This window comes from Drosophila novamexicana, unplaced genomic scaffold (assembly GCF_003285875.2).
Source record: "Drosophila novamexicana strain 15010-1031.04,08,12 unplaced genomic scaffold, DnovRS2.1 tig00000644-arrow-pilon, whole genome shotgun sequence".
NCBI classification, from domain to species: Eukaryota; Metazoa; Arthropoda; class Insecta; order Diptera; family Drosophilidae; genus Drosophila; species Drosophila novamexicana.
Window position 1 is genome coordinate 2,101,155 of NW_020824814.1, and position 22,941 is coordinate 2,124,095.

At 41.5% G+C, this 22,941-nt stretch overlaps 6 protein-coding genes across 6 annotated transcripts; 2 read left to right on the forward strand and 4 right to left on the reverse strand.

Moving 5' to 3' along the window:
* Nucleotides 1-3,638: 3,638 nt before the first annotated feature.
* On the forward strand, nucleotides 3,639-4,857 carry LOC115762690 (vesicle transport protein USE1). Its single transcript, XM_030705012.1, has 4 exons — nucleotides 3,639-3,833; nucleotides 3,906-4,102; nucleotides 4,172-4,510; nucleotides 4,569-4,857. The coding sequence occupies exons 1-4, from the start codon at nucleotides 3,691-3,693 to the stop codon at nucleotides 4,610-4,612; spliced, it is 723 nt and encodes a 240-aa protein (XP_030560872.1). The 5' UTR covers nucleotides 3,639-3,690; the 3' UTR covers nucleotides 4,613-4,857.
* A 194-nt stretch (nucleotides 4,858-5,051) lies between these two features.
* On the reverse strand, nucleotides 5,052-6,356 carry LOC115762691 (dihydropteridine reductase). The gene is made up of 3 exons (XM_030705013.1): nucleotides 6,003-6,356; nucleotides 5,745-5,931; nucleotides 5,052-5,681 (listed from the first exon to the last, which is right to left on the reverse strand). The coding sequence occupies exons 1-3, from the start codon at nucleotides 6,084-6,086 to the stop codon at nucleotides 5,245-5,247; spliced, it is 708 nt and encodes a 235-aa protein (XP_030560873.1). The 5' UTR covers nucleotides 6,087-6,356; the 3' UTR covers nucleotides 5,052-5,244.
* Nucleotides 6,357-6,881: 525 nt separating this feature from the next.
* LOC115762760 (polycomb group RING finger protein 3) lies at nucleotides 6,882-8,504 on the forward strand. Its single transcript, XM_030705103.1, has 4 exons — nucleotides 6,882-7,255; nucleotides 7,677-7,829; nucleotides 7,941-8,224; nucleotides 8,295-8,504. Exons 1-4 carry the CDS (start codon nucleotides 7,150-7,152, stop codon nucleotides 8,418-8,420), a joined length of 669 nt encoding a protein of 222 aa, XP_030560963.1. The 5' UTR covers nucleotides 6,882-7,149; the 3' UTR covers nucleotides 8,421-8,504.
* Nucleotides 8,505-8,911: 407 nt separating this feature from the next.
* On the reverse strand, nucleotides 8,912-9,583 carry LOC115762761 (female-specific protein transformer; the record flags this gene model as incomplete). Its single annotated transcript, XM_030705104.1, has 2 exons — nucleotides 8,912-9,125; nucleotides 9,185-9,583. Coding segments are annotated over 2 exons (591 nt in total), but the record flags the coding sequence as incomplete, so codon positions are not given.
* A 714-nt stretch (nucleotides 9,584-10,297) lies between these two features.
* LOC115762679 (zinc finger protein 358-like) lies at nucleotides 10,298-11,631 on the reverse strand. The gene is made up of 3 exons (XM_030704993.1): nucleotides 10,898-11,631; nucleotides 10,507-10,839; nucleotides 10,298-10,448 (listed from the first exon to the last, which is right to left on the reverse strand). Exons 1-3 carry the CDS (start codon nucleotides 11,602-11,604, stop codon nucleotides 10,439-10,441), a joined length of 1,050 nt encoding a protein of 349 aa, XP_030560853.1. The 5' UTR covers nucleotides 11,605-11,631; the 3' UTR covers nucleotides 10,298-10,438.
* Nucleotides 11,632-11,774: 143 nt separating this feature from the next.
* On the reverse strand, nucleotides 11,775-22,849 carry LOC115762733 (myophilin). Its single transcript, XM_030705067.1, has 3 exons — nucleotides 22,590-22,849; nucleotides 12,681-13,022; nucleotides 11,775-12,611 (listed from the first exon to the last, which is right to left on the reverse strand). Exons 1-3 carry the CDS (start codon nucleotides 22,641-22,643, stop codon nucleotides 12,441-12,443), a joined length of 567 nt encoding a protein of 188 aa, XP_030560927.1. The 5' UTR covers nucleotides 22,644-22,849; the 3' UTR covers nucleotides 11,775-12,440.
* Between the last annotated feature and the right edge of the window lie 92 nt (nucleotides 22,850-22,941).

Below are 22,941 nucleotides of genomic sequence, written 5' to 3' on the forward strand. Positions count from 1 at the left end.
GAGACACAAATTGCGTTGCTCGCTGTTGTTGTTGTTGTTGTTGTTATTTTGAGTGCACTTTTATTTTTGCTGTGGATTTTGCAGCTGTTGCAGTTTGCAGCTACTTGAAATTTTTATCGCAGAACAAAAACGCACATTTGCAATTAATTATAACACGTATTTTTAATAATTTTTTCTTTTCTTTCTTTTGTTGTATTTTCTATCTATTTTGTATGCACTCAGCACACACACACATGCACATACTGCGGCACTTTTACATTTTTCGTTGTTTTGCTGTTGTGTGTGTGCGTGTTATTATTTACTGCACTGAAAGAGAGAGAGAGAGGGAGAGAGACATGAAGATTATTACTATTAATATTGTTGTTGTTGTTGTAGTTGTTGCATATATCGTTTAGTGCGCGCGTTTCCGAACCGAAAAAACACGTTCAGTTAAATCAATTTCGAAATCAGCAACATCATCGCCGTCAAGTTTATAGCAGAGCGCGAGCGAGCGAGAGAGAGAGAGACTTGGCCTGCGAATTGCACTCACAACACACATATACACACACACACACACACCGAAACACACTCGCATACGACAATGAAAAACAATTTTGTATTTTTAACGTTTTTGTCTTATTGTTTTTTATGAGGTCTGCTACTGCTTATTTGTTGCTGCCACTGCTGCGCTCTCACACACACACACAGGCACGTAAATGTGCGGCAATTACAAGGGTGGACGGCCGCAGCAGCACACACGTTCATCTATGCTCCACTCTCTGACGCTCTCTCACTTCATGGAGCTGAACCACTGTCCATTCATTCGACACTGAGAGTGCGAGAGAGCGAGCACACACACACACACGCACACAATAAAAATTGACTTTTTCAAGGCGCGCATTCGACGTGACGAGCACGACAACGACTGGGCTACTTCTATGTGTTCGTGCGTGTGTGTCAGCGAAAGAGCGAACGAGTCACACACACAAACACATGCATGCATACATACATATAAACACCGACGCACGACGATGAAAGTCGTCGAGTTTTCGTTAATCGTTGATGTAGACAAAAAAAAAACGGAAAAAACTAATATAGGTAGTTTTTTAGCTACAGTTTATACAAATCGAGTAAATATGTATTCTTTTTTAAATGCGTCGTTTTTAACCGTCTGCTGCAGCTGGTCGCTTATAACGGTTTCTTGCTGTTGCGACATTTGCAAAAACAAAAAATGCATTTTAAAATACATTTTTCTGTATACATTTTTGGTATTTCGATTTTTCACAATACAATTTGTAAGTTATTTGCGGTTTGCGTGCTGCGACTCTTTCTGCCCCTCTCGCGCGCTCTCTTTCAAGCAGAGGTAGGAAGCAGCAGCAGCAGCAGCAGATGAGTAATAGTAAATTGTAATGAGCTTGTGCTTAAAAAGGAACTCACAAACACACATGCACGCACGCACGCACATACACACATACACATGCACACACGTACACAGAGTGTTGACAGCGTCGGAAGATTCGATTGAAATATTGTTCATCAATTTGTATCGAGAAGTTGCACCTTGCACCGCCTTCTGTGCCGCGTTAAATATATATATATTAGTATTTTTGTTTAATTTATTACTCAATAATATGTGAGCATACGTATATATATGAATATATATATATATGTTTTGCGTTTTTCTCGCTTTTCGCACAACACCAAATGACGAGTCAGAAAATTTTAAACCGACTGCGAGACCGTTTCTGCTGCTGCTGCTGCTTCTGGCTGGCAACGACAACGACAACGACGACGACGACGCGACATCGTCACACACAATGGAAATTTCGCTCGTCTAGCTTTGCTTTTGCGTTGAGTAGTTGCCAGAAGAGAGCAACAACTACGGACAGCGGCAGCAGCGAGTAGCGAGCAACAGCAGCAGCAGCCCACTCAAAAGCAGATTTGTGAGTTCTCTCTCTCGCTCTCAACGAATAGCGGCGTTTTGCTCATTTTGCAAGTGAGCGTCAGGCAGAGAGTTTGAGAGAGCGAGCGTGAGAGAACCGCGCGTCCAAACAAGTTTGTTTTCTTGTGTATGTGTGTACATGTTTATTATACGGACGCTCACTCGCACACAAGCACACACACATACACTCTCTCTCTCGCTCTCTGTCTTGCTGTCTCTGTTGTGCATCGCCCTCTACTTGAATGCTGCCTGCTTAGGGATGCAACTTTTTCAAAACCGGAGAATAACCAGATCGATTTGCTTGACTGTGGCGCAGACAAAATGGCCAGTTGGTCGTTTTGGCGAATGAACCATGCCTACGGTTTTTTGTGTTTGTAGTGGGAGGAGTTGCGGCGGGTGTCAATGATCTGCCGCAATGGATTAAAATCCGACAAAAATTTCAAAGAATCTGAATTCAAATCTGTGTGCTTCATGTTTTATGCACTATACAACACTATGCACACACACATATACATCTTGATGCATATAGAGTGCGAAACGTGATACATAGACAGCATTCCTCTCGCATTCACACGCACACATACACGCGCGACTCGCACCAACCATGGCAAACGCACCTATGTGTGGATATACATACACTCACACACACATTCACATGTAGCAGTGACGCGAGCAACCACTTTCGTAGGTTTTCTTTCAAATGTGTGGTACACATACTTCTTTTTTTTTTAATATAAATATATATACATATATTCAATTCTGCCAAGTGGCCGTTTTAAGTTTTTGATTTTTTTCATTTCGTATGTAATTATGTTATTTTTTACACAGATGCCGCGACTTTCCTCTGTTCCTTTCGTTTGCATACATATACATATTAATATATGCGCACTCACACACACGCACGGCACTCACACACACACACTCACACAAAATGATCCCCTTCTCAGCGGCAAGCATTCCAATTATTAATGCTATTGCGGAAATATTTAAATACAGTTATGTATATTATGTATAATGTATGTAATTATGCTGGATTGTTAAACTGCACTGTTATTTATGTACATTATTAACTTTAATGTGCTTCACTCATGGCTCTGACTCTTTCTCGCACGACACACATACGTGCATATGTATGCGAACGTACATATGTATGTATGTACATATTTTTCGCATTTCTTTGGCTTTTTATCATTTACATTTCTTGTATGCTGTGCCACACTTTCTATTCACTTTTTGATGAAACATGCACTTCTTAAGACTAACCGGCGCGTTACTTCGTCTGCACCTCTTGTACGTACACACTTGGCGGTATTGCAGCAATTTTAAATTGAATTAAAATTCACGGAGCAAAATTGTTCCAGCAAACTGCCGTTTTCTTTGCGTTTCTACGTCCGAACGTCGCGACGGAGTGTTGGCAAGCGCCGCGGTTAAGCGTTGCATTTGGCTGGTATTCAGCTGTTTGCACACGCCTAGTACGCAGCTCACACGAAATTGGTTGCGGGCGCAAATGATATATGCAAATTATGCAACGAAAACAAAACAATAATTAACAATTGATTAGGATATACAATATAATAATGAATATTATATAAATGATAAATAAAAAAACTGTTTGCTTGCAGTTTATGTTTGATGATCGTGCTTGGCGCTGCATACATAGCGCGTGATGTCAAGTTATCGATAGCTCAAAATACAAAACTGCTATCGATAGACAGAGATTTGTGTTATTAGCTAGCGATAATTAAGTGTTTAATGTTTTTATATATAAAATGGCCACGAAATTAAATGTAAACATTCGAACGCTGCTGGCCAACTGCGAGGATCTCGCCAAAAGCGAGGACAACTTTTGGCGTCTGCAAAAGTTTCTCAAATCCCTTGACACCATGGTTGCCGAGCTGGCGGCAATGGACGAGTGAGTGCATCTTTGCGTACGTGAATCTCAACGAAATATATATGAGACAATCTCCCTCCTACTCCTGCACAGTCCACAAAGCGCGGCGCGAATACCCAGCTATAAGGAACGCCTGGCTGCCCTCAAGCTGACCACCGGCTACACCACAAACAACAATTCGCATGCAACTTCAAAGCGTTCGGATTCGGCCAGCGAAATTGCGCTCCAGGAGATGCGTCAGCTGCAGAACACAGCCAGGCACAACGAGCTGCGCAAGGATCTGCTGCAAGGTAGCCAAGCACAGCCAACTCCACTCACTTATTAACCAGTTTACCCATCTCTCTCTCTCTCTTCATTAGATGCGGACACGCTGCGCCGACGACGTGGCGCGGATGAGCCAGCGCCTGGCGAGACGACCAACGGCAACAACATGAACGAGGCGGTCAAGTATTACAACAATGCGCAGGAGAAGATAACGGAGCATATGCTATCGCTGACGCGCAACCTGAAGGAGCAAACCGAAACGGCGAATCGTATTATAAAACGCGATACGGAGGTGGTGTCCCGTTCCACGGGCATGGCCGATCGCAACATCAGTTCGCTTGGCAAGGAGGCCGACAAGCTGGAGCAGCACTCCCGCAAGGCCTACAAATGCTGGCTCTGGCTAATGATTGTCTTCGTTATTGTCGTCTTTATAGGTGAGACATCTTGAGTTGACTTTGATTGCAAATCCAATCTAACTTCTCCTCCTTCTAGCCATGGTGCTCTTCATGAAAATCATGAAGAAGAAAAAGACGTAAGCGTAGCGCTGCATTATCACGGTTCAATAGGTTATCCCAAATGCTGTAAACAAAAACGGAAAGAAAAGCATTCAACGAAAGCGAGCGCAAAACGTTGCCCATGCCCCTGGCAAAGGCTGTTCCAACTTTGTCGAGCAATATGTGACATCTGCTAGCAGTATATATAGTAAATATCTGAACAGTAGCTGTCTATATCTGTGTCTCTTAGTTTTAAGTCTGACTTTAGGCTGTGGCAAGCACTTATGCCCGCGGCAATCGGATCGGTTCACTATGTTATCTATTGTATAAACTTTGACCCCTGAAGAGATTCAAGATTTCTTGACTAAGCTCAGCAACAAGTTGCTGCTACAATTCTATATTATGCAGCTTCCTCCCCACGAAATCTCAGTTAATTATCAGAAAACTCATGTTTATTCAGATATATTATTTATAATGAATATGCACACAAGGTCGGCTAACTAGATTCTATATTGAGTTGAGTCTGAAAAGGAGATGCTAAGATGCTTAGGCAACCCGCAGATAACTTCTCTCTCTGCTCCCTTCTCTCTGCTATTTATTTATTGTTTTAAGCACAAGCATTATATATAGTATATATAGTGTATAACAATGTGAAAGTCGGCTGTTCGCGCTGCCTACTCCGCCGGAATGAGCTCCGTAATGCCGTTCTTTGTGATCAGCTGCAGCAGAGCGCCCGTTTTGGGGCGTTCCTGGTTCTGGGTCCATTTGCCAAAGAGCTGAGCCACTTCTGTCAGTGGCGTCCAGCTGCCAAAATCGGATTTCGGCATCCATTTGCGATTCATGGGCGTGTCCAGTGTGACGGGCAGTATGGAGACGACGAGCGCATCGCTGGGCAGGCCCGAATTCTCGCCGGCCAGCGAGCGTGTCAGCTGATGCACAGCCGCCTTGGCCATGCCATAGCCAATCATGCCGGGCGTGCCAGCCAGTGCGGGCTTGGCGCCCGTCAGCGCCAGCAAGCCGCCAGCCTTGAGATGCTGTGCGGCCAAGGCGGCCGAGATGCTAGAGCTCCAGACGCTCTGGCGCCACATCAGATCCGCGCTCTTGGCCAGATCTAGATGCAGATCAAGAGAAGTGTTAGCCAAGCTGATTTGTTAAGTTCGTTTGGATGAGTTACCCTTCTTGGCATTGCCACCGGCCCAGCCGCCGGCCACACAGATGACAGCGTCCAGCTTTTGGCCAGCCAGGGATTCGGTCACTTTGCAGATGACAGACGACTCCTGATCCTCCCAGCTGGCATCGCGTGGCACCACAACGCTGGCGTCCGCCTGCTCGTTTTCGCTCAGATCAATGCTGCCCACCCACTGAAGGTTACATTTGTTTTAGACAATCGCAATTGCAAGTAAAAGTAAAAGTGAAAGGCTTTGAGACTTACATAGTTATTGGCTTTGAAATAATCGACGCAGGCGGAGCCCAGTGCGCCCTTGCCTCCATAGATGACAACGCGACCCGCGGACATAATGCGTGCTGCCAGTTTGACGGTTTAAACTCAACTGAACTCGGTAAAAACAAAGGCAACAACTTGTTAAGTGAGCGGCAAAATGACTCAAAAACACGTCGAGCCAAGCTTTTTCTGACTAAACTGTTGTTGCGGGGTTTTTGCCCTGAAATCAAGTTATTTGTTGTTGTTGCTTGACTGTAAACTGACAGCAGCACTTGTTAATTCAGGTATGCGGATTTAATTAGCTGAAAACAAGCACGCAAAACTTATTTATTAGCAAGCAACAAGTGCCAAAAATCAATATTGTGGTATTTTTTGCGGTATTCTGTTGAAATGTTAATAACATAACAGCAGCTAAATAACATAACAGCACACACTGTTCTAACAGCAGGCAAAATGTAACGAATTTTTGTAAACAAAAAAAAACAAGCAAAAGTTGCTTTGTGCAGTTAAACGCAAAGTTATTAACAAAAGCTAAAGCATTGCATTTATTTGCTGTTAGTTATTAGGTGAGCTAGAAATTTGAATTAACAGTTTTGCGGATTAGGGCAGCAGGTAATGTGGTGGCGGGTCGATTAATTGCCAATCGCTGTTACCAGTGCAGTTAGAGGCTTATATTTAATTATTTGTATATAATATTGAATAGTTCGATTTAGCATAGCGTAGCGTAGACATTTAAATTAGTTGACAACGTTTCGGTTAGGGTATATTTACTGAAACATCTGGCAGCGCCATTAGAATAATGGCCATTCACCGTGCACGATAACGATATGAAAATTGCCATTCACAATGTTCAATGTACACGTACACTCACACTCACACACGTACACGTACACACAATTTTGTCGTGATTTCTTTTATTTGTTTAAAAATAATAGCTAAAATACCGTTTAAATGTATAGCTAAGAAGTGCAACAATATGTTGAGTGTTGAATATACGATTGCGCACAATTTGGCGCAATAGGCAAGCGATTTTTCGCCAACAAACGCAAAAGACAACAAATTGTTCGCCGAGAGAGGGAGAGAATTTTATGCGAGCGAGTTATTTATTTCATAAGAAATTGTTAATCAAACGGCCAAAATGGAGCGGCGCGTCAAGCTAAAGACCATCAATCCGCATATAACGTGTAAAATCTGCGGCGGTTACTTTATAGATGCGACCACAGTGACGGAGTGTCTGCACACATGTGAGTTGCCTTTGCTAATTGCCAGCTACAGTTCAAGTGGCGGCAGCACCTGCACCGGTTCGCGCAGTCATGTTAAGCCGCCGAACGGTTACCGTTACTTTCAATAAACACCCAAAACTAAAGCCAAAGCCCTGTTATGCTCCGGTGCTGGCAGACGTCGCCAACGTTGCCGGCTGATCGCGTGGGAGTTGAGCACTTTGTGTGTGGCAAAGGCTGGCAACGCCAAAAGTTAATCCTACGCTTTTCTTTTTTTTAACATAAGCAAATACAACAAACGAATGTTGAGGAACCTTGCAGACTCTACATACATATACATGTACATTTAACTCAATCACGAACACACGCACACACACACACATACATACATACATACATTTATATATATATATTGATGGATATTTTGCATGGTCCCGTTTTACAGTTTGCAAAAGCTGTCTGGTCAAGCATCTGGAGGAGAAAAAGACATGCCCCACCTGCGACAACATCATACATCAGTCACACCCGCTGCAGTATATCAGCTTCGATCGCACCATGCAGGACATTGTGTACAAATTGGTGCCAAAGCTGCAAGAAGGTAGCGTCAACTAAACAAAAAAACCAAACATTTGTCAAACAGTGTATTAAGCTGACCCCTCTACCTCCCTCTCTCGCTCTCTCTCTCTCTGTCTCTCCCGCCTACCTGTAGATGAATCGCGGCGTGAACGTGACTTCTACAAGAGCCGAAATATGCCATGCCCCAAGGATATAACGCAAAATCACGAGGACGACAACGAGAAGGTGATGGACGCGCATGCCGAATCCGATTTCCATCGTCTCGACGAACAGGTCAACGTGTGCCTCGAATGCATTAGCAATAACTTTAAGAATCTGCAAAGACGCTTCATACGCTGCAGTTCGCAGGCGACGATAACGCATCTGAAAAAGCTGGTCGCCAAGAAGATACTCAACGGCATCGAAAAGTATCGTGAGGTGAGCATCGATTAATCGATATTCGATATACGGCGATACATTATACGTAACGCATGCGTTTCGCTTACAGATCGATATACTGTGTAATGAGGAGCTATTGGGCAAGGATCATACGTTGAAATTTGTCTATGTGACGCGTTGGCGTTTTCGGGATCCACCGTTACGGCTGCAGTTTCGTCCTCGGGTCGAGCTTTAACACAAACAACTGTGTCGGCACAACAGCAAAAATGATCTATATATATATTTTTTATAATTTATTGACATAGTGCTCTATTATATATATATATATACATATGAATCTTAGGAGTACCGCTAGTGTTAGTTCTCTCTAAACAAAACAATGCATACATACATATGCATACAATATATGTATGTATGTATGTGTGTATGTATGTGTAAATGTGCATGTATAAAGTCGGCATAAAGTAGTCGTTAAGTTGAACGTGATTAGCCTACTCCTCGTGTGACTTTTAGTTGCGACATTCTAGCGCCTGATTTAATCAAATTTAACCCCCCCCCCCCTCCAACCCCCTTCCCTCTCCCACTCTCTCTCAGTCTCCTTCAAGACCCGTTCAAGAAATGCAATATTTTTGTATGTTTTTTTTATTAGTTTCATGTGTTTTATTTATTAATTGAATGTACAAAACCCACACACGAATGTATATAGCAGTTGAGTAAATAAATTTGTAATTATGTAATGTTTAAAAACTCAATTCGGCGCCTGCCGATCATTCCTATAGCTATAGCGCGGATGCGGACGGAACGGCCCGGCACGGTATCGAAACGTCGGAGCTCGCGCATAGGGCGCAAAGTATGGAGGCAAAGGACGCGGCTGCATGCCAAACGGCAGCGCGCCATACATGGCACTAAAGTGTGGACGCGGCGGCGGCGGCGGCCAGCCCTGTAAAACAGAGTTCATTAGTTGATTGACGCGAAGGGAGCAACACCTGAGCTACTCACGTAGGCATACGAAGAATACTCCGCCGCAGGCACTGGCACCGGCACCGTTATAATTCGTGGCGTTCGTGAGCGACTCCGGCTGCGACTGCGACTGCGACTATGCCGGCGACGCGAGCAGCTGGATGAGGTCTGATGGCGGCTGCCGCTGCGATGACGCACATAGCTTCTGGAACGCCGTCGCTGGCAGCGGCTCTGCTCCGCCGAATGGGTTCTGGAGCGGGAACGCGTACGTGCATGGCGTGAGCGGCGCTCTCTGGGCGGTGGTGTTGGTGTGCGTTTCTGTGTTGTTTTCAGCTTGCGCAGATTGCGCACCCGATCCCGTTCCCGCAGCTCGTCTGCGAAATAGGGCATCTTCTCCCTTTGGCGTGGACGCCGCCTTGTATCTACATGCAATACACATTAAAAAGGGCATTTTCAGTATTATGCGTGTTGTTTGGCTCGGCGTGTTCATAAGTTTTCATTCAATTCCTCTTGATTAGCTCGGGCGTCTGGCGTTACGGGTTACGGAAATGCTTCGTTGCGTTCCATTGTAAATCACTTTTCACACAATTTGTCACTAGAAAAAAAACAACAAAAATATTGTATGCACAATATGCTTAATAATCATATTTAACACAATACGGACCTCTTGGTGAACGGGAACTGCTGTCGGCGTCCATATTTTATATATATCTATATATAGAGATAAAAATTTGACGCTATTTGCGCACTTGCAATTTACATGAAGCAAACAAGGCCAAGGTTACGTGTTGCGCTGATGCACATTTGCGGCTTGTGCATGTGACGTCACACATTGCATGTTGCTAGTTGTCCATGTCACTTACAACTTGTTGTTTTTCACAGCTATGCACGCATTTTACATCTTGTTAAAGCACTTTTTATGCAATTTTCTTTGAAATTTATAGTTGTTTCGAAAACAAACTCCTTGAAATGAGTCCTTGACTGCAGTGAGAGTTAAGAGTTGCACACCCATTGACAACCTTGGCTTCTCCTAACCCTGAGCCCAGCTGCATAATAGAGATGTAAGAATGCCGATAGACAGTGTATCGATGTTATTTGAATTCATTGCACCAATTTATCGAATTTAAGCCAATTTTTATATATTTTAATAGTATTTTACAAATTTATATTACATGCTAGCATAAAATTGGAGCATTTTAACGCTGCCTTATTTTTGTTCAATTTGAATACTCAAAGATATCCGGTGTCTGCTGCTTCAACCGTATTGCGGCAATGTGGCTCCCTTGACTACGACTACTTTCGGCTGCAAATGAAATTGATGCATTGATAAACAAGGAGGACGATGGAATTGTGCTACTTACGACAATCTGCCGGGAAACGTTCGACCACTGTGAGCCTTCTCCATGTGGCTGCGACAATAGTCGCTGCGCGCAAAGGATTCGGCACACCAAGGACATTTAAAGGGACGTTCGCCCGTATGGTTGCGCATGTGCCTCTTGAGATTGGTGACCAGCCGAAAGGATGTCGGGCAGATGGTGCACGCATATGGACGTTCCGTGCTGTGTGTCGCGATGTGTCTTCTGAGCAATTGATTGGTTGCATATTTCTTTTCGCAAATGGTGCATCGGTTACTTTTCTTGTCCAACTTTGGCTTGGCAATGATTCTGGCACTGGACTTGGTTTCGAGGTGCCATCTGTGAAGCATTCCAAATGAGATACATGTGTACGAGTTATGTGGCCACATTTACTCACTTCTTGTGCAGGCTCAAAATGCTCATATGGGCGAATTGCTTGCCGCACATTTGGCACTTGTAAGGCTTTGAGCTAAGCTCGCTGGGCTGGGCCTCCTCAGCGATCGGCTCTGGTTCCTGTTGGACGCCGGCTCTTTTCTGCGTTTCTTTAGACTCATCTTGTTTGCTTTTGTTTGCAGTGGGCAGGGGCAGGGGCACGGGTGTACGAGAGCGACTGCGTCGTGAGGATGTGGTCGTCCTTTGACGGCTGCCACTGGAACGCCGCGGGCGCTGGTTGATCGTGGATCTTGGACGCTTTAGCTCATGTCGTGGCTGGCTGACTTTGGTCGGCGTTGGTGTGCGTCTCTGGCTGGGATTAGAGTCAATCTCGCTGGGCGCTTCGTCAGCTGTGATCTCTTGTTCCTGCTTGATGCATAACCCTTTCTTGGATCCATTGAGCAAGCTGCATTTGGCGCTGGCCACCAGCTGCCGGTAGCTCTCCTCACACATGCGCTTGAAACGGAATGCATTTTGTGCGCTCAGTATGCAGCTCAGGCAAATGTGTTGAGTCAGTGTATCATTGGATTTGATGTGACAATCGGCGCACTCGTTAAGCATATCCGCCAGGCATGGCTCCGGCTTGCCCTTGTGTATTTGCTGCCGCTTGGCAAAGATGTGCACAAGCGTAACAGATGAGTTTAAGCAAATGCGACAAATCGCACTGTCCATGCTTTGAAAGGTTTGTTTGGCCTCAGCGTGGGTTGTTTGCGTGCCGCCAGTGTGATCGCACGCAATGCAGTTATCGATAGTTTTTCTGCGATAGTTGTTGTCACGCTAACGCCAAATATCGATATTAAAAAATAATCAATCGCCGTTGTTAAAAGAATAATTATTTATTTTCAACATTGAATAACATTTAAAATACATATATATCATTTAAATGTGTTGTAATACATAGTATGTTTGTTTTAAACTGTTTTGATTATTGATTAACATGCGTTTTAAATGCTTAGCTATTGATTGAAATTCAGGTGGTTAGTTTTTATTTAACAACTCTGTAAACGTCGTGTTTGACGTTTAAAAAGACGTTAAATTTGAAATTTGGCGGCACTTGAGCCACAAGGCAATTCGTTGCGTTTATGTGTTATCCACATATTCTGGTCATGGCACGTTAATTGAGTGCTTCCTGGTTCTATATAGATGTATATATATTTGTATATTGTTGAAATCGTGCCAAAATGCAGTAGGTGGTTATTTGTTGTTGAAAATAGAATTATAATCATTCTAAAAGCTCATCCGTACGTTTTGGGTACTTAATAATATTAAATTAAAAGTAATTTATGTTATTACGTCTGATGCCATCATGATCAATTCAAATACAAATTAAAACTTTCCCTTCTACTCCTTCTCTTTTTTTTTTATAAATACACTTTCTTTCTGTTTTAGCGGAATGTGCGGCAAACTTGGCCAAACGGAAATTGTCAGCTTTTGGTTTTGGCTTTACTGCGGAATGTGTGTGTTGTGTTGTGTTGTGTTGTGTGTGTGTGAGAGAGAAGTTGCAGCGTCTACATGTGCCTGGTGTTGCCAAAGTTAATGCCCGACTGGGTGGCGCCCTTATTGGAGCCGTACTGTAGGGAAATAACATTCTGGCCGGCACGCAGCTGCTCCTCGCTAAAGTTGCGCACATTCTTGTCCGCCTCCTTGGGCCCAATCGATGGCTTGTTGAAGTTGGATGCCTGTTTGGAATATGGAACGTGGCATTAATTACAAATCCATATCAATAGATGTGTCAGCCAGTGGCTCACCTTGCGACCCAGCGACTGCAAACAGATGACGACAGAATTGAGATTCTGACGTTCCCAGAGATCGACACTCTGGAAGGTCTCCTGTGTGGGCACACCAAAGTTTTTGGCACACTCCAGAAATGCCGAAATGTTCTCCATGCACTTGAAGGCCATTTTGCTCTCGTTGATCTTCTTGATGCAGCCGGGCTGCAACGCATTGGCCAGCTTGCACAGAATCACGCCATCCTTGAGCACCTCAAAGAAGTTGTCCGTATCGCCGGATGTGTTGATCGGTTCGGCTGTCACGGCCTTAATCCATTCCAGTGACTCCTGTGCCAGCTCCTCGCTGTACTTCGAATTGATCTGTAAGCAAGATGGAAGAAATCTTTAGTTTACCATTTCACATATCCTTTACATTGTTGCCATATCTATTCGTGTGCACCTTGGACTGATACGACATGTCGACGGCAAGTGTGCTCGGTTAGACTGAAGCCACTTTGCAAATGCAATCATGTCCAACCATATATAGCTCTGGCGTTATCTGGGCCAATAGTTCCAGATAAGCCAAGCTATCGCTAATTGGCCATAAACACGACTCGTATAGCTGCACGGCTATAATTCAAGTTTGGTTAAGGATAAGATTGCAGTCGTCACTTCCCAAATAAAAAACCCACCAAAATAGAAGTTTTCATATATCATACCTCATATATATTAAATACACAGCTCGAAAAAAGGCGCTTCTTTGATAAGCACAGTTTGAAGAATCCCAAAAATCGAGCTAAGAGCACTTGAATTATTGATAATTCGCCCTAAATTTGAGATCCGCTCGAAATGATCTTGAAATTAGTTGACATTTTCTTGATTTAAGTAATGTAAGAAAGTATATAAAAGCTAATTTATAAGTTTTTTAGACAAGTAACATTTAAAGCTTAAAATTTGCTGGAAATAAGTGAACTAATATAAACTTATTTTAAGTTTTAACAGAAATTCTTTTAAAGATTATAAAGCTTTAAAATTTGCTAGAAATAAGTGTGAAAGTTTTAAATTCAGACTTAATATAAACTTATTTCAAGTTTTAACAGATTTTCTTTTAAAGATTATAAAGACTTTAAATTAACTTGAAATAAGTTTTAGAGTTTTTGATTAAGAACTAATAGAAACTTATTTCAAGTTTTGACAGAAATTCTTTTAAAGTTTATAAAGCTTTAAAGTTTGCTTGAAATAAGACTTAAGGTCTTAAATTCAGAACGCATAAAAACTTATTTAAAGTTTCAACAGGAACTCTTTTTAAGATTAAATCGAGCCATATTCCACTTACTTTTAAAGTCAGTTTCTTTTAAGAATAAATTGTGCTTAGCTTAAGATTTGTTTGATTTGAAGTTAAGAGATTGAAAGATTGTTCTTAGCTTAAGATTTGTTTGATTTGAAGTTAAGAGCCAGCATCATGTAAATATTATGCACAGAGTCAGGTTTCCTTTTTTAAGTGAAGAGTTATTTTAGCTTAAAAAAAGAAATACGCTTACTTTTTATTAGGAAATGCTGTTACTTTTAAGCCCAAACTGGAGATGGTTAAACTTGAATCAAGCGAAAACTACTTGATTTCAATTTAAATCTAATTTTGTAAGGTATTCTTATTGAACTTATGAATCAATTGTTCCCAGTCTTGACTTCGAGTGCAAAGTTCTGAAAATTGTCAATTCAGTCACGTTCTCAATCTCAAATCAATAACCATATTTGCTTATGTCGAACTACTGCTGCCTGTTTGTGTTTTTGGCCATATAAGGTGCAAAAGCTTAAGCCGGCTGCTGTTTGGGCGTCCTTCGCACCGTTTTGGCTTTGGAATCGAGGCCCACTTGTTGAGCGTTATTGGCGTGGACATTTGTTGTCAAGACGCGCGCTTTGCGTGTTGTATTTCCATTTGGCTCAAATCAGGCGGGCGGCCATTTATCAGTTATTAGTTATATTTAATTGAATTGCTGTCGCTAACCGATTTCCTCTCTCTCTTTTCTCTCTCTCTCTCGTCTCTATTGAAATAAATGATCTCAGAGACAAACGTTGGGCTTGTCGCCAATTGAAGTGGTTGTTCGCTTTGATTGCGCCTCGGTTTGTGTTGTTTTTTGCAATTGACAAAGCGAAAACAACTGAAAGCGTTCCAGACGCGTCTGAACGACTGTGCAATACTCTGTTCACTGTGCAAAATGTAAACATGGAAAATGTGGTTCAGAAAGCATCTTGTTTATTTGTGGTTTGGTGACTCTAAAACTGTAAGCTAAAGCAGTTCGCTTCAAACTGTACAGTTTGTGGTGCGCGTGGCTCGCTCTTCAGCGACAGCTAAACGCAGTGACTGTAAAAACGTAAGCTCAAGTCGAAGACTTTCAAACTGTGAGTGACTTCGTGACTCTAAAACTGTAAGTCCAAGTCAATGGCTTTCAAACGGTGAGCCACTTAATCGTTGTTCTTGTTAAACTGTATGACAAATTCAACGATTGTCAAACTGTAAGCCATTTAATGAATGACTTCGTGACTGTAAAACTGTAAGCTCAAGTGAAAGACTTTCAAACGGTTATTCATTAATTCATCGAATTTGTGATTCTAAAACTGTAAGCAAAAGTCAATGGCTTTAAAACTGTGATATATATAGCTCTTCAATTTGTAGGGGCGCGCAGACTTCAGACTTTCAAACTATGAGCCATTTAATCAGCGACTTCGTGACTCTTAAACTGTATAAAGAAAGTCAACGCTGTTCAAACTGTAAGCCATTTAATCAGTTGTCTACCTGCCAGATAGCTCTAAAACTGTAGATGTGTAGATTTTCTCGATTATTTAGTTGAAAGTCAAACTCAAAACCCATATACCCCATTTGTCACTTGGTAAACAGCGTATAAATATTGTTGTACTGCTTGTTCCTTATCGCACAGGCTGCCCGCCCCCTTAAAAGGGAAATGCACAGGGGCAGCAGGTGGGAACGTCGGTTGTATTTGTGCAGTGCAAAAGTGAAGGTGAATGCACTGTGGCGGGCCGCAGCCGATCGCAACGGTAGTTCGTTCTCATATTGATAAGCAAATGTTTATGAGCTGTTCATTGCAGGCCAAACCCAAAGAATATATTTAATGGGCCGATCAAGTAGCCGATATGCAGATGTATATAAAGGCCCTTAAAATGCAAATCAACGATTAAACCAAATGGTTTTTATATGTTTGTCAACATTTTGTTATGCCCTGTAGCTATTGGGTAAAAGTGGGTATAACTAGGGCTTGTAGGCAACGGGTAGCCTCGAGGCAACTCCTGTATAATAACTAGTATAAGAGCTTAGTATAAGAACTAGAGACAAGGCAAAATCAAACAAATTGCTGTCGGCGCGTTAACTCCAACAGGGTACAGGGTATCTTTAAGTCAGGCAGTCGGGAGACTGTGCTACAATTCAGTTGTTTTATATGAGCTTGCACTGATGTTGCTTTGGTTACCTTGATTTTTGAAATGCGCTTAACAGCCGCAATTATCGATAATTTTATTTGAATATACTTATCGATAATGTTATCGTTGCTGAAAGTTTGCTATCTTCAAAATATACTTAACAGCCGCGATTATCGATAATGTTATCTTTGCTGAAAGTTGACTATCTTTAAAATATTTCTAAGAGCCGCAATTATCGATAATGTTATCGTTGCTGAAAAGCGGACTATCTTCATCTTGTACTTAACAGCCACAGTTATCGATAATGTTATCGTTGCCAAGTCGAGCCGCAATTATCGATAATGTTATCGTTGCTGAAAAGCGGACTATCTAATAGCAGCAATTATCGATACTGTTATCGAACGTTTTTAGCAATCTCTGCAATTATCGCAATTGGAAAGCCAAATTTGGCATAACGGTTAAAAGGTTTAACAACCTGTTCGGCTCATTAGATAAAAGCTGTTAACCCCAAAAAAAAAACAAAAAAAAACAGTTAAGAAAAGAAACGAAAGAATGCTGAGAACAAAAGGTTTGAGCTTTCAAGCAATTTATCATGATTTTTCAAAAACAATTAATAAAAATCGATATTGATTGACATTTTCTCGAGACGACGACGACGATGATGAGCACAATAATTTGGATGATGGCAGATAAATTGACGCCCTCGAGGCGTTATGAATAAATTTTGATGAAATATGCATAGATTATGGCCAAAGAGATTCTAAGAGCTGGCTACAGTTTTATGTTTATTTAAGCACATAAATAAAAAGCCGTTTTAGACATGTTAATGAATTCGAACGATTTCTTACACATTTGCGTTCCATGCATAAATATTTATAGATTTTTTGTTTGTTTATTATATACTTATTTATTGGAATTTGGAACTGAGAATTGGCAAACACGGCTTACAACATATGATAACAAAAGGGGGGCGAAAAAAGGAACATGAAACAAAAATGAACAACTGAGAGGTTCTAGTCGGGCGCTACCGACTAGCGGATACCCTGAACCCTCTTCTTTGAAATATATATATACCATTCTAGAAGCTACTCTCAATATTTACCCAAATTGCTCAAAAAAAATCGATTCTTATCGATTACTTGGAAACGGGGCAAGTTATCGATTATCGGAAACAAACTCGATCTGCGCAGGCACTAGGAGGACCTACATCAGGTCTCTAGCTCTTATAGGCTCTGAGATTCTTGACAGACGGACGGACAGCCGGACAGACACGGCTAGATCGACTCGTCTATTGATGCTGTTCAAGAATATATATACTTTATGGGCTCGGAGTTGCTGCCTTTTGCATTTTGCACAAATACAATATACCCTTTTCCAGGGCATATCGCAAATGGCAAATGGCTTCTTCTTCTTCTTCTACTTCTTCTTTTAATTTAAGTTTTTTTCTTTTCTTTTTCTTCTATATACAAAATATTTGTAATGAGTCAGCAGCCTCCGAACATGGTTTCGCGATGAGGTCGCCGCGAAATTCGACGAGTGTGCTTTTCTTCTTCTTTCCCCTCTACCTCTTCCTCATCCTCTTTCTCTTCTTCACTGTGAAGTACAGTAAATAATTGAATACATGTGCATGCATGTGTGCATGTACGTGTGCATGCATGTGTGCATGCATGTGTGCATGTATGTTCTGTAACATGTGTGCATGCATGTGTGCATGTATGTTCTGTAACATGTGTGCATGCATGTGTGCATGTATGTTCTGAAACATGTGTGTGTGTGTGCGTTTCGCCTTATCGAAGAGAGCGCAAAAAGAATGTGTATACAGAAATAAATTCGCTTATCAACGTGTTCGTTCTCTGTTTCTGCTCAACAATATCGAAAACAATATGCATGTACATTTGTTTTCTAGGCCACAGAACTTGGCTTTAAATGGTCAACGGGCCACGTTCTTAAAAGCAGTTAAAAAAAAAAATTAAGAAAAAACATTTCGCCAAAATCGTTGCGCATACACTCAGAGAAATAATCAAGTGAATTGTGCGAAAAATGTATTATTGAAATTCTTAATTTAAGCAACTTTTTCTTCTATACCCAAAATTCTTTTCTGCTTATATAGGAGCTCAGCTATATATAGAAATATATGTATATGTTATATAGGATATATATATTTGTCTTAAAACCGATTCAGGCTGTCTTTCTTTAAGCATGTAAGTACTTGTTGCCAGCACTTTTTACTTAATTCAAGATTGCTTAAAGCTGGAGGCAAATACTTTTACGAAATCTCGGAAATGTTTCAAACACATTTTAAGCACGCAAATTATTAAATTAAGTATTTTCTACTTAATCCAAGTTTCTCATTTCCATTTTTTTGCAAATCTGGAAATTGTTTTATGCTAATCTTGAGTCCGCATACTTTAAAAATGCATATTTTATACCTAATGCAAATCTTTTATTTTTATAGGATTTACGAACAATTTGAAAGTCAAAACTAGGAAATGTTTCATACTAATCTTAAGTCTATATATTTTACTTAAGCCAAGTTTCTTATTCTTATGCTTGCAACATAAACGAACTATTTGAAAGTCATGGAAGACATAAATCTAACTTCCCAGAAGTTTTCGCCAAGTGTACTATAACCTATCAGAGACGACACTGACATTGAGGTCGGACCTCTGACTGGGTCTGTGGGTCAGCTGATAAATGAGGCGCGATTACGCGACAATGCAAAACAACTGGCAGTAACTAATTATTTTATTTAATCATCTATTTTTTTTTTAAAGTTTTTGATGGAGTTGCCAGATACGGTTTACTGTACAGTAAAACAAGTGTGTATGGGTGTTGTTGGCTGCCCGCACACGCAAGGCGCATTAGCATGGGCCAAGCCTGAAGGCCTCTTCATTAGCTCGTAAGGGCTTTTAGTTAAATTAAAAGTGCCCCATTCCAAAAGCAGACAACGTTTGCTGTTTACACACAACTTGCTAAAGACCTGCTGATGCCATTAACTTTATCCCCTTCGACGAGAAATTGTAAAGCTGCGGGCCCCAAACAAATTGTCAGTGTTGAACAGCGCCAACGCGGCAAAGCGAAAAAATACTCATCTTGACAACACCCACTGCTAAAAACTACAAAAAATTGCAATGAACAAAAAAAGTACAGCATTGTGAACAAAGAAATACCCTTACATTTAAGAAAAGAACTCAATTTTTGTGCGTTTGTTGCTTTTGTGAAACTTCGTTCTCTTAAATTTGGTTAAACAATTCCTTATTTCTCTATCTTACTTTTTTTTTAGATGTCAATTCAAAAGTACGTTATTTCGTTGCAATGGGCATCGATAAATTCGACAAAAGCACGCTATCGCAATGCAACGGGTATCGATATATTCTACTTTAGATAACGATAGTATTAGTATTTCTAGTATCTCTAGTATATACATTATACAATTTAAGCCTTTGCTATGATTTTACGTTTTATGCGTAACACATTTCGTGACAGAATCGAAATACCCTCAGAAAGTGTAATCTATGGAAATAGGTAATTGCCAGTCAGCAGATGCTGTTGACTGACATGCGAGGCTTCAAGGAGTATATAAATACATGTGCATGTATGTACGTATGTGTATGTGTGTGCATAGGGTCGCATAAATCTAACAAAAGCTGACGCAAGTTTCCGTTTCAAGAAGTTGCGCGTAATGTATAAAATATTTATGTACATCTTTTGTCCCATTCGCACTTGCGTTTAGCGGCGAGGCAACGGATCATTGCGTAATGATAATGTGGCAGGGATACACAGAGTTAAAACGATCGGCCAGATGATGTCATTATTGAGTTTTGAGCGTAAGCAATAACTCAGCGCAAAATGATTAGTTAAGAAAAAGAAAAAAAAAACTAAACAGTTGACGCATAACTTAACGAAATCATAGAGCATGCGTGTGTGCGTGTACATGTGGGTGTAGCTCTCTCCCTCTGTGTGTGTGTCTGTGTGTGAGAGCGGCATTACGTGCAAATAAGCGGCGCTTAAAAAGGGAGAAAAAAAAACTATCGGCAAATCTGTCCACCACTTGCGATTATTCATTTTCGCTTTCCTTTCGATGTGTCACGGCTGCTGCTCGCTGACAATTACAAAGCTTTGCGAGTGACCGATATTCGAAAAAATAACCAAAACAAAAAATAAACACTCGAGCTTTGAATACCGCAAATAAACGAGGTCAATTATGTGTCGGATTTTAGCTGTTTTTGCTCGTGTATTTTTGTTATGCCAAAAAATATAAACATTGCACAACACTGCACAGTGTCACAATGTTGACAAATGTTAATGTTAAGCCCGGCTTATTTCAATTCCAGCATAGAAAAGGGTACGCTTTTTTTTCTTTTTCTTTGGCATACCGAGTTTCACCGGAAATCCAAACAACATTTGATTTATGATTAACTATGTTGCCAACACTTTTTATGGCTTATCTACAAATGAATAACTACAACAATTATTATACGTACATAGTTCTTCTATACGCAGACAGTACATCATTTTTTTTTTACTGTTGTTTTTGTTAGAGCTGGAAGAGCTCGGCAAGTTCCATTTGGTAAACTGATACCGATGGGTACTTGCTGCGGATGTATTAATGTGACCATATCTATGTTTGCCTGTATGCGTGTGTGTGTGTGCGTGTGTTCCAGTGATTACTATAGGTACGTGCTAACGCTTCTATGGGTACCCATATACATAGAAGACGAATGGGCGAGCAACAGACAAGCGAACGACTAATTAATGGCAACATGGTCAAAGCGGGGTCGTGGAGGGGCGGTTAGGGTTACGCTTAGGGTTTGGTTAGAATGTTGAATCAGGGTAAATGCTTGGTGAAAGGGGTGAGAGAGGGGGGGGGGGTGGGGTGCAGACTGTTGCGCCTTTCAATAGTTGCTCGATTTTGCTGAAATTTGAGTCGTTGCCATAAAAGTACACAAAAATAACTGGCAACTGAATCGACTCTCGCACACACACACACACACAAACACACACACACAGATAGATAGTCAAATGGACAAACAATTTTTAAAAGTTGATTCAGCGGCATGTTGTTTTTGTTTGCTTATGCCACACATATACACACATACGCACACGCATACACCTATTTACACACTTTTAAGTGCGGCGCGCATGTGTGTTAGTGCGTCAAAAGGTGCTATCGCTACGTGGGGCGCTTTAAGATACCCTTGCAATGGGTATACTGATTTCGTCACGGATTGTATAAGTTAGTTATATTAGAGCCCATATTGTATATTTAGTAAATAGTTAAGTATTTATAGTAAAAAGTCTCGGCTTACTAGTGATAACTTCCAGTGATCAAATTAGTCATAGATTATATATCATTGCTTCCTGCACAAAAAATGTGTTTTAATTTGCGACACTTCAAAAATGTTCAAATTATCTTGATCATGTCTCAACTATTTCTCGTTATTGCCGTACTACATATATATCAAATACATATATCTAGTTGTAAGGAAGGGCATTCAAGCTTCGTCAAATCGTAGGTAACTTTCTTTCGGTGTCTTTAATATTTTGTATTTTTTTTTGGAAGTTAACGAAGACGGGCAGCTGGCAGGCAGCCCAATGACATCATCGCGCTCTCTCTCTCGCTCCTGCGAAGCCGTTGATCGCAGCGAAAAAAGGGGGAGAAAATCAAAAAGGGAGGCAGAGGCAGAGGCGGGGCGACAACGCTAAGGGAATGTCCCTCGTTTGGTGCCTTTTTGTTTTATTTTTTTGTTATTTTGCTTGGCCAATGCCAATGTAACTGTAGACTGTAGTTGTTTTTGTAGTTGTCGTCCATTAGCGGACTGCACTTAATCCTATCCCCCCCTCCCGCAGCGACGCACAACATATACGATTTCAAATTTCACTCACGTCTCTTTGCCTTCGGCGCTGCCACAGGGACAGTGCATTGCGTAATTGCCAAAGGGGGGCCGGCAGAGACAGAGAGAGAGAGAAAGAGTAGGGGGGAGGGGGGTCTGGGCTACACACAAAGCCAGTTCTGTATATGTGTAAAATGCTGTAAATAAGCGTCGCTAATGTCAAATTAGTTTAAAAGAGATGCAAACAATGAACGAGGCAGCTTTGCGGCTGCTGCGATCCCTTCGCTCGCTGCAGCTGAGCGCAAGGCGCATAGCAACTGGACTAAGAGACGAAAATTCGCTCAATGCAGCCAATTGAGGCTCAACAATCGCTTAATTAGGTTTACGTTCAAACCAACAGATTATGCATGCATGGCCAGATACTTAGATACAAACACACACACACACTCACACACACGCAGTCATGCATACTTAAAGATGACTTATCAACGCGCATTGCGAATTTGGAATGAGGTCATTTCTAAGACCATTTTTAGTCTGGTTTTTGGCGCGCGAGAGCAGACGCAACTCGGCTTTAAATGCCCAAATAAAGGCAATGCAGCTTAACAAGCGCACACACACACATACACACGCATACACAGGCATTCAACAGTATATTTGTTTTTGGCAAAAATTTGGTTACCTTGCGCTGCGCTTCGGCCGCAAAGCCACTCTTTGGAGCACGATTCGACGACATGTTAATGTTTGTTGCGGTTGCTGCTGCTGCTGCGGCTGCTGCTGGGTTTTAGGCTGGAAACGGGTTTGTAGGGTGCGTTATGTTGGTCAAAAAGTAGCTTAGCTGTTGCACTCGGGCCAATGGAATGTTTATCACAATTGTTAAGTATTAATTTCTTGTTTCTTTTGGAGAACGCTGCGTATAAAACACGTCCGCACACAACAAATACTAAAAGCGCTTTGAGCATGCCATCAAAACAGTCAACAGAAAGAAAACTTGAAGCGTTAAGCAGCGCTGTAATGTTAATAACGTGACCGGT

Excerpts from the sequence above, each read along its gene's own strand:
- LOC115762679 (XM_030704993.1), bottom strand. The coding sequence starts at position 11,604 with ATGGACAGTGCGATTTGTCGCATTTGCTTAAACTCATCTGTTACGCTT. Across the intron at positions 10,840-10,897 it reads ATTTTGAGCCTGCACAAGAA|ATGGCACCTCGAAACCAAGT; the intron begins GTGAGTAAATGT and ends AATGCTTCACAG.
- LOC115762690 (XM_030705012.1), top strand. The coding sequence starts at position 3,691 with ATGGCCACGAAATTAAATGTAAACATTCGAACGCTGCTGGCCAACTGC. Across the intron at positions 3,834-3,905 it reads GAGCTGGCGGCAATGGACGA|TCCACAAAGCGCGGCGCGAA; the intron begins GTGAGTGCATCT and ends ACTCCTGCACAG. Across the intron at positions 4,103-4,171 it reads GCGCAAGGATCTGCTGCAAG|ATGCGGACACGCTGCGCCGA; the intron begins GTAGCCAAGCAC and ends TCTCTTCATTAG.
- LOC115762691 (XM_030705013.1), bottom strand. The coding sequence starts at position 6,086 with ATGTCCGCGGGTCGCGTTGTCATCTATGGAGGCAAGGGCGCACTGGGC. Across the intron at positions 5,932-6,002 it reads ATTTCAAAGCCAATAACTAT|TGGGTGGGCAGCATTGATCT; the intron begins GTAAGTCTCAAA and ends TGTAACCTTCAG. Across the intron at positions 5,682-5,744 it reads CGGTGGCAATGCCAAGAAGG|ATCTGGCCAAGAGCGCGGAT; the intron begins GTAACTCATCCA and ends ATCTGCATCTAG.
- LOC115762733 (XM_030705067.1), bottom strand. The coding sequence starts at position 22,643 with ATGTCGTCGAATCGTGCTCCAAAGAGTGGCTTTGCGGCCGAAGCGCAG. Across the intron at positions 13,023-22,589 it reads CGGCCGAAGCGCAGCGCAAG|ATCAATTCGAAGTACAGCGA; the intron begins GTAACCAAATTT and ends TCTTGCTTACAG. Across the intron at positions 12,612-12,680 it reads TGCAGTCGCTGGGTCGCAAG|GCATCCAACTTCAACAAGCC; the intron begins GTGAGCCACTGG and ends TATTCCAAACAG.
- LOC115762760 (XM_030705103.1), top strand. The coding sequence starts at position 7,150 with ATGGAGCGGCGCGTCAAGCTAAAGACCATCAATCCGCATATAACGTGT. Across the intron at positions 7,256-7,676 it reads GACGGAGTGTCTGCACACAT|TTTGCAAAAGCTGTCTGGTC; the intron begins GTGAGTTGCCTT and ends CCCGTTTTACAG. Across the intron at positions 7,830-7,940 it reads GGTGCCAAAGCTGCAAGAAG|ATGAATCGCGGCGTGAACGT; the intron begins GTAGCGTCAACT and ends GCCTACCTGTAG.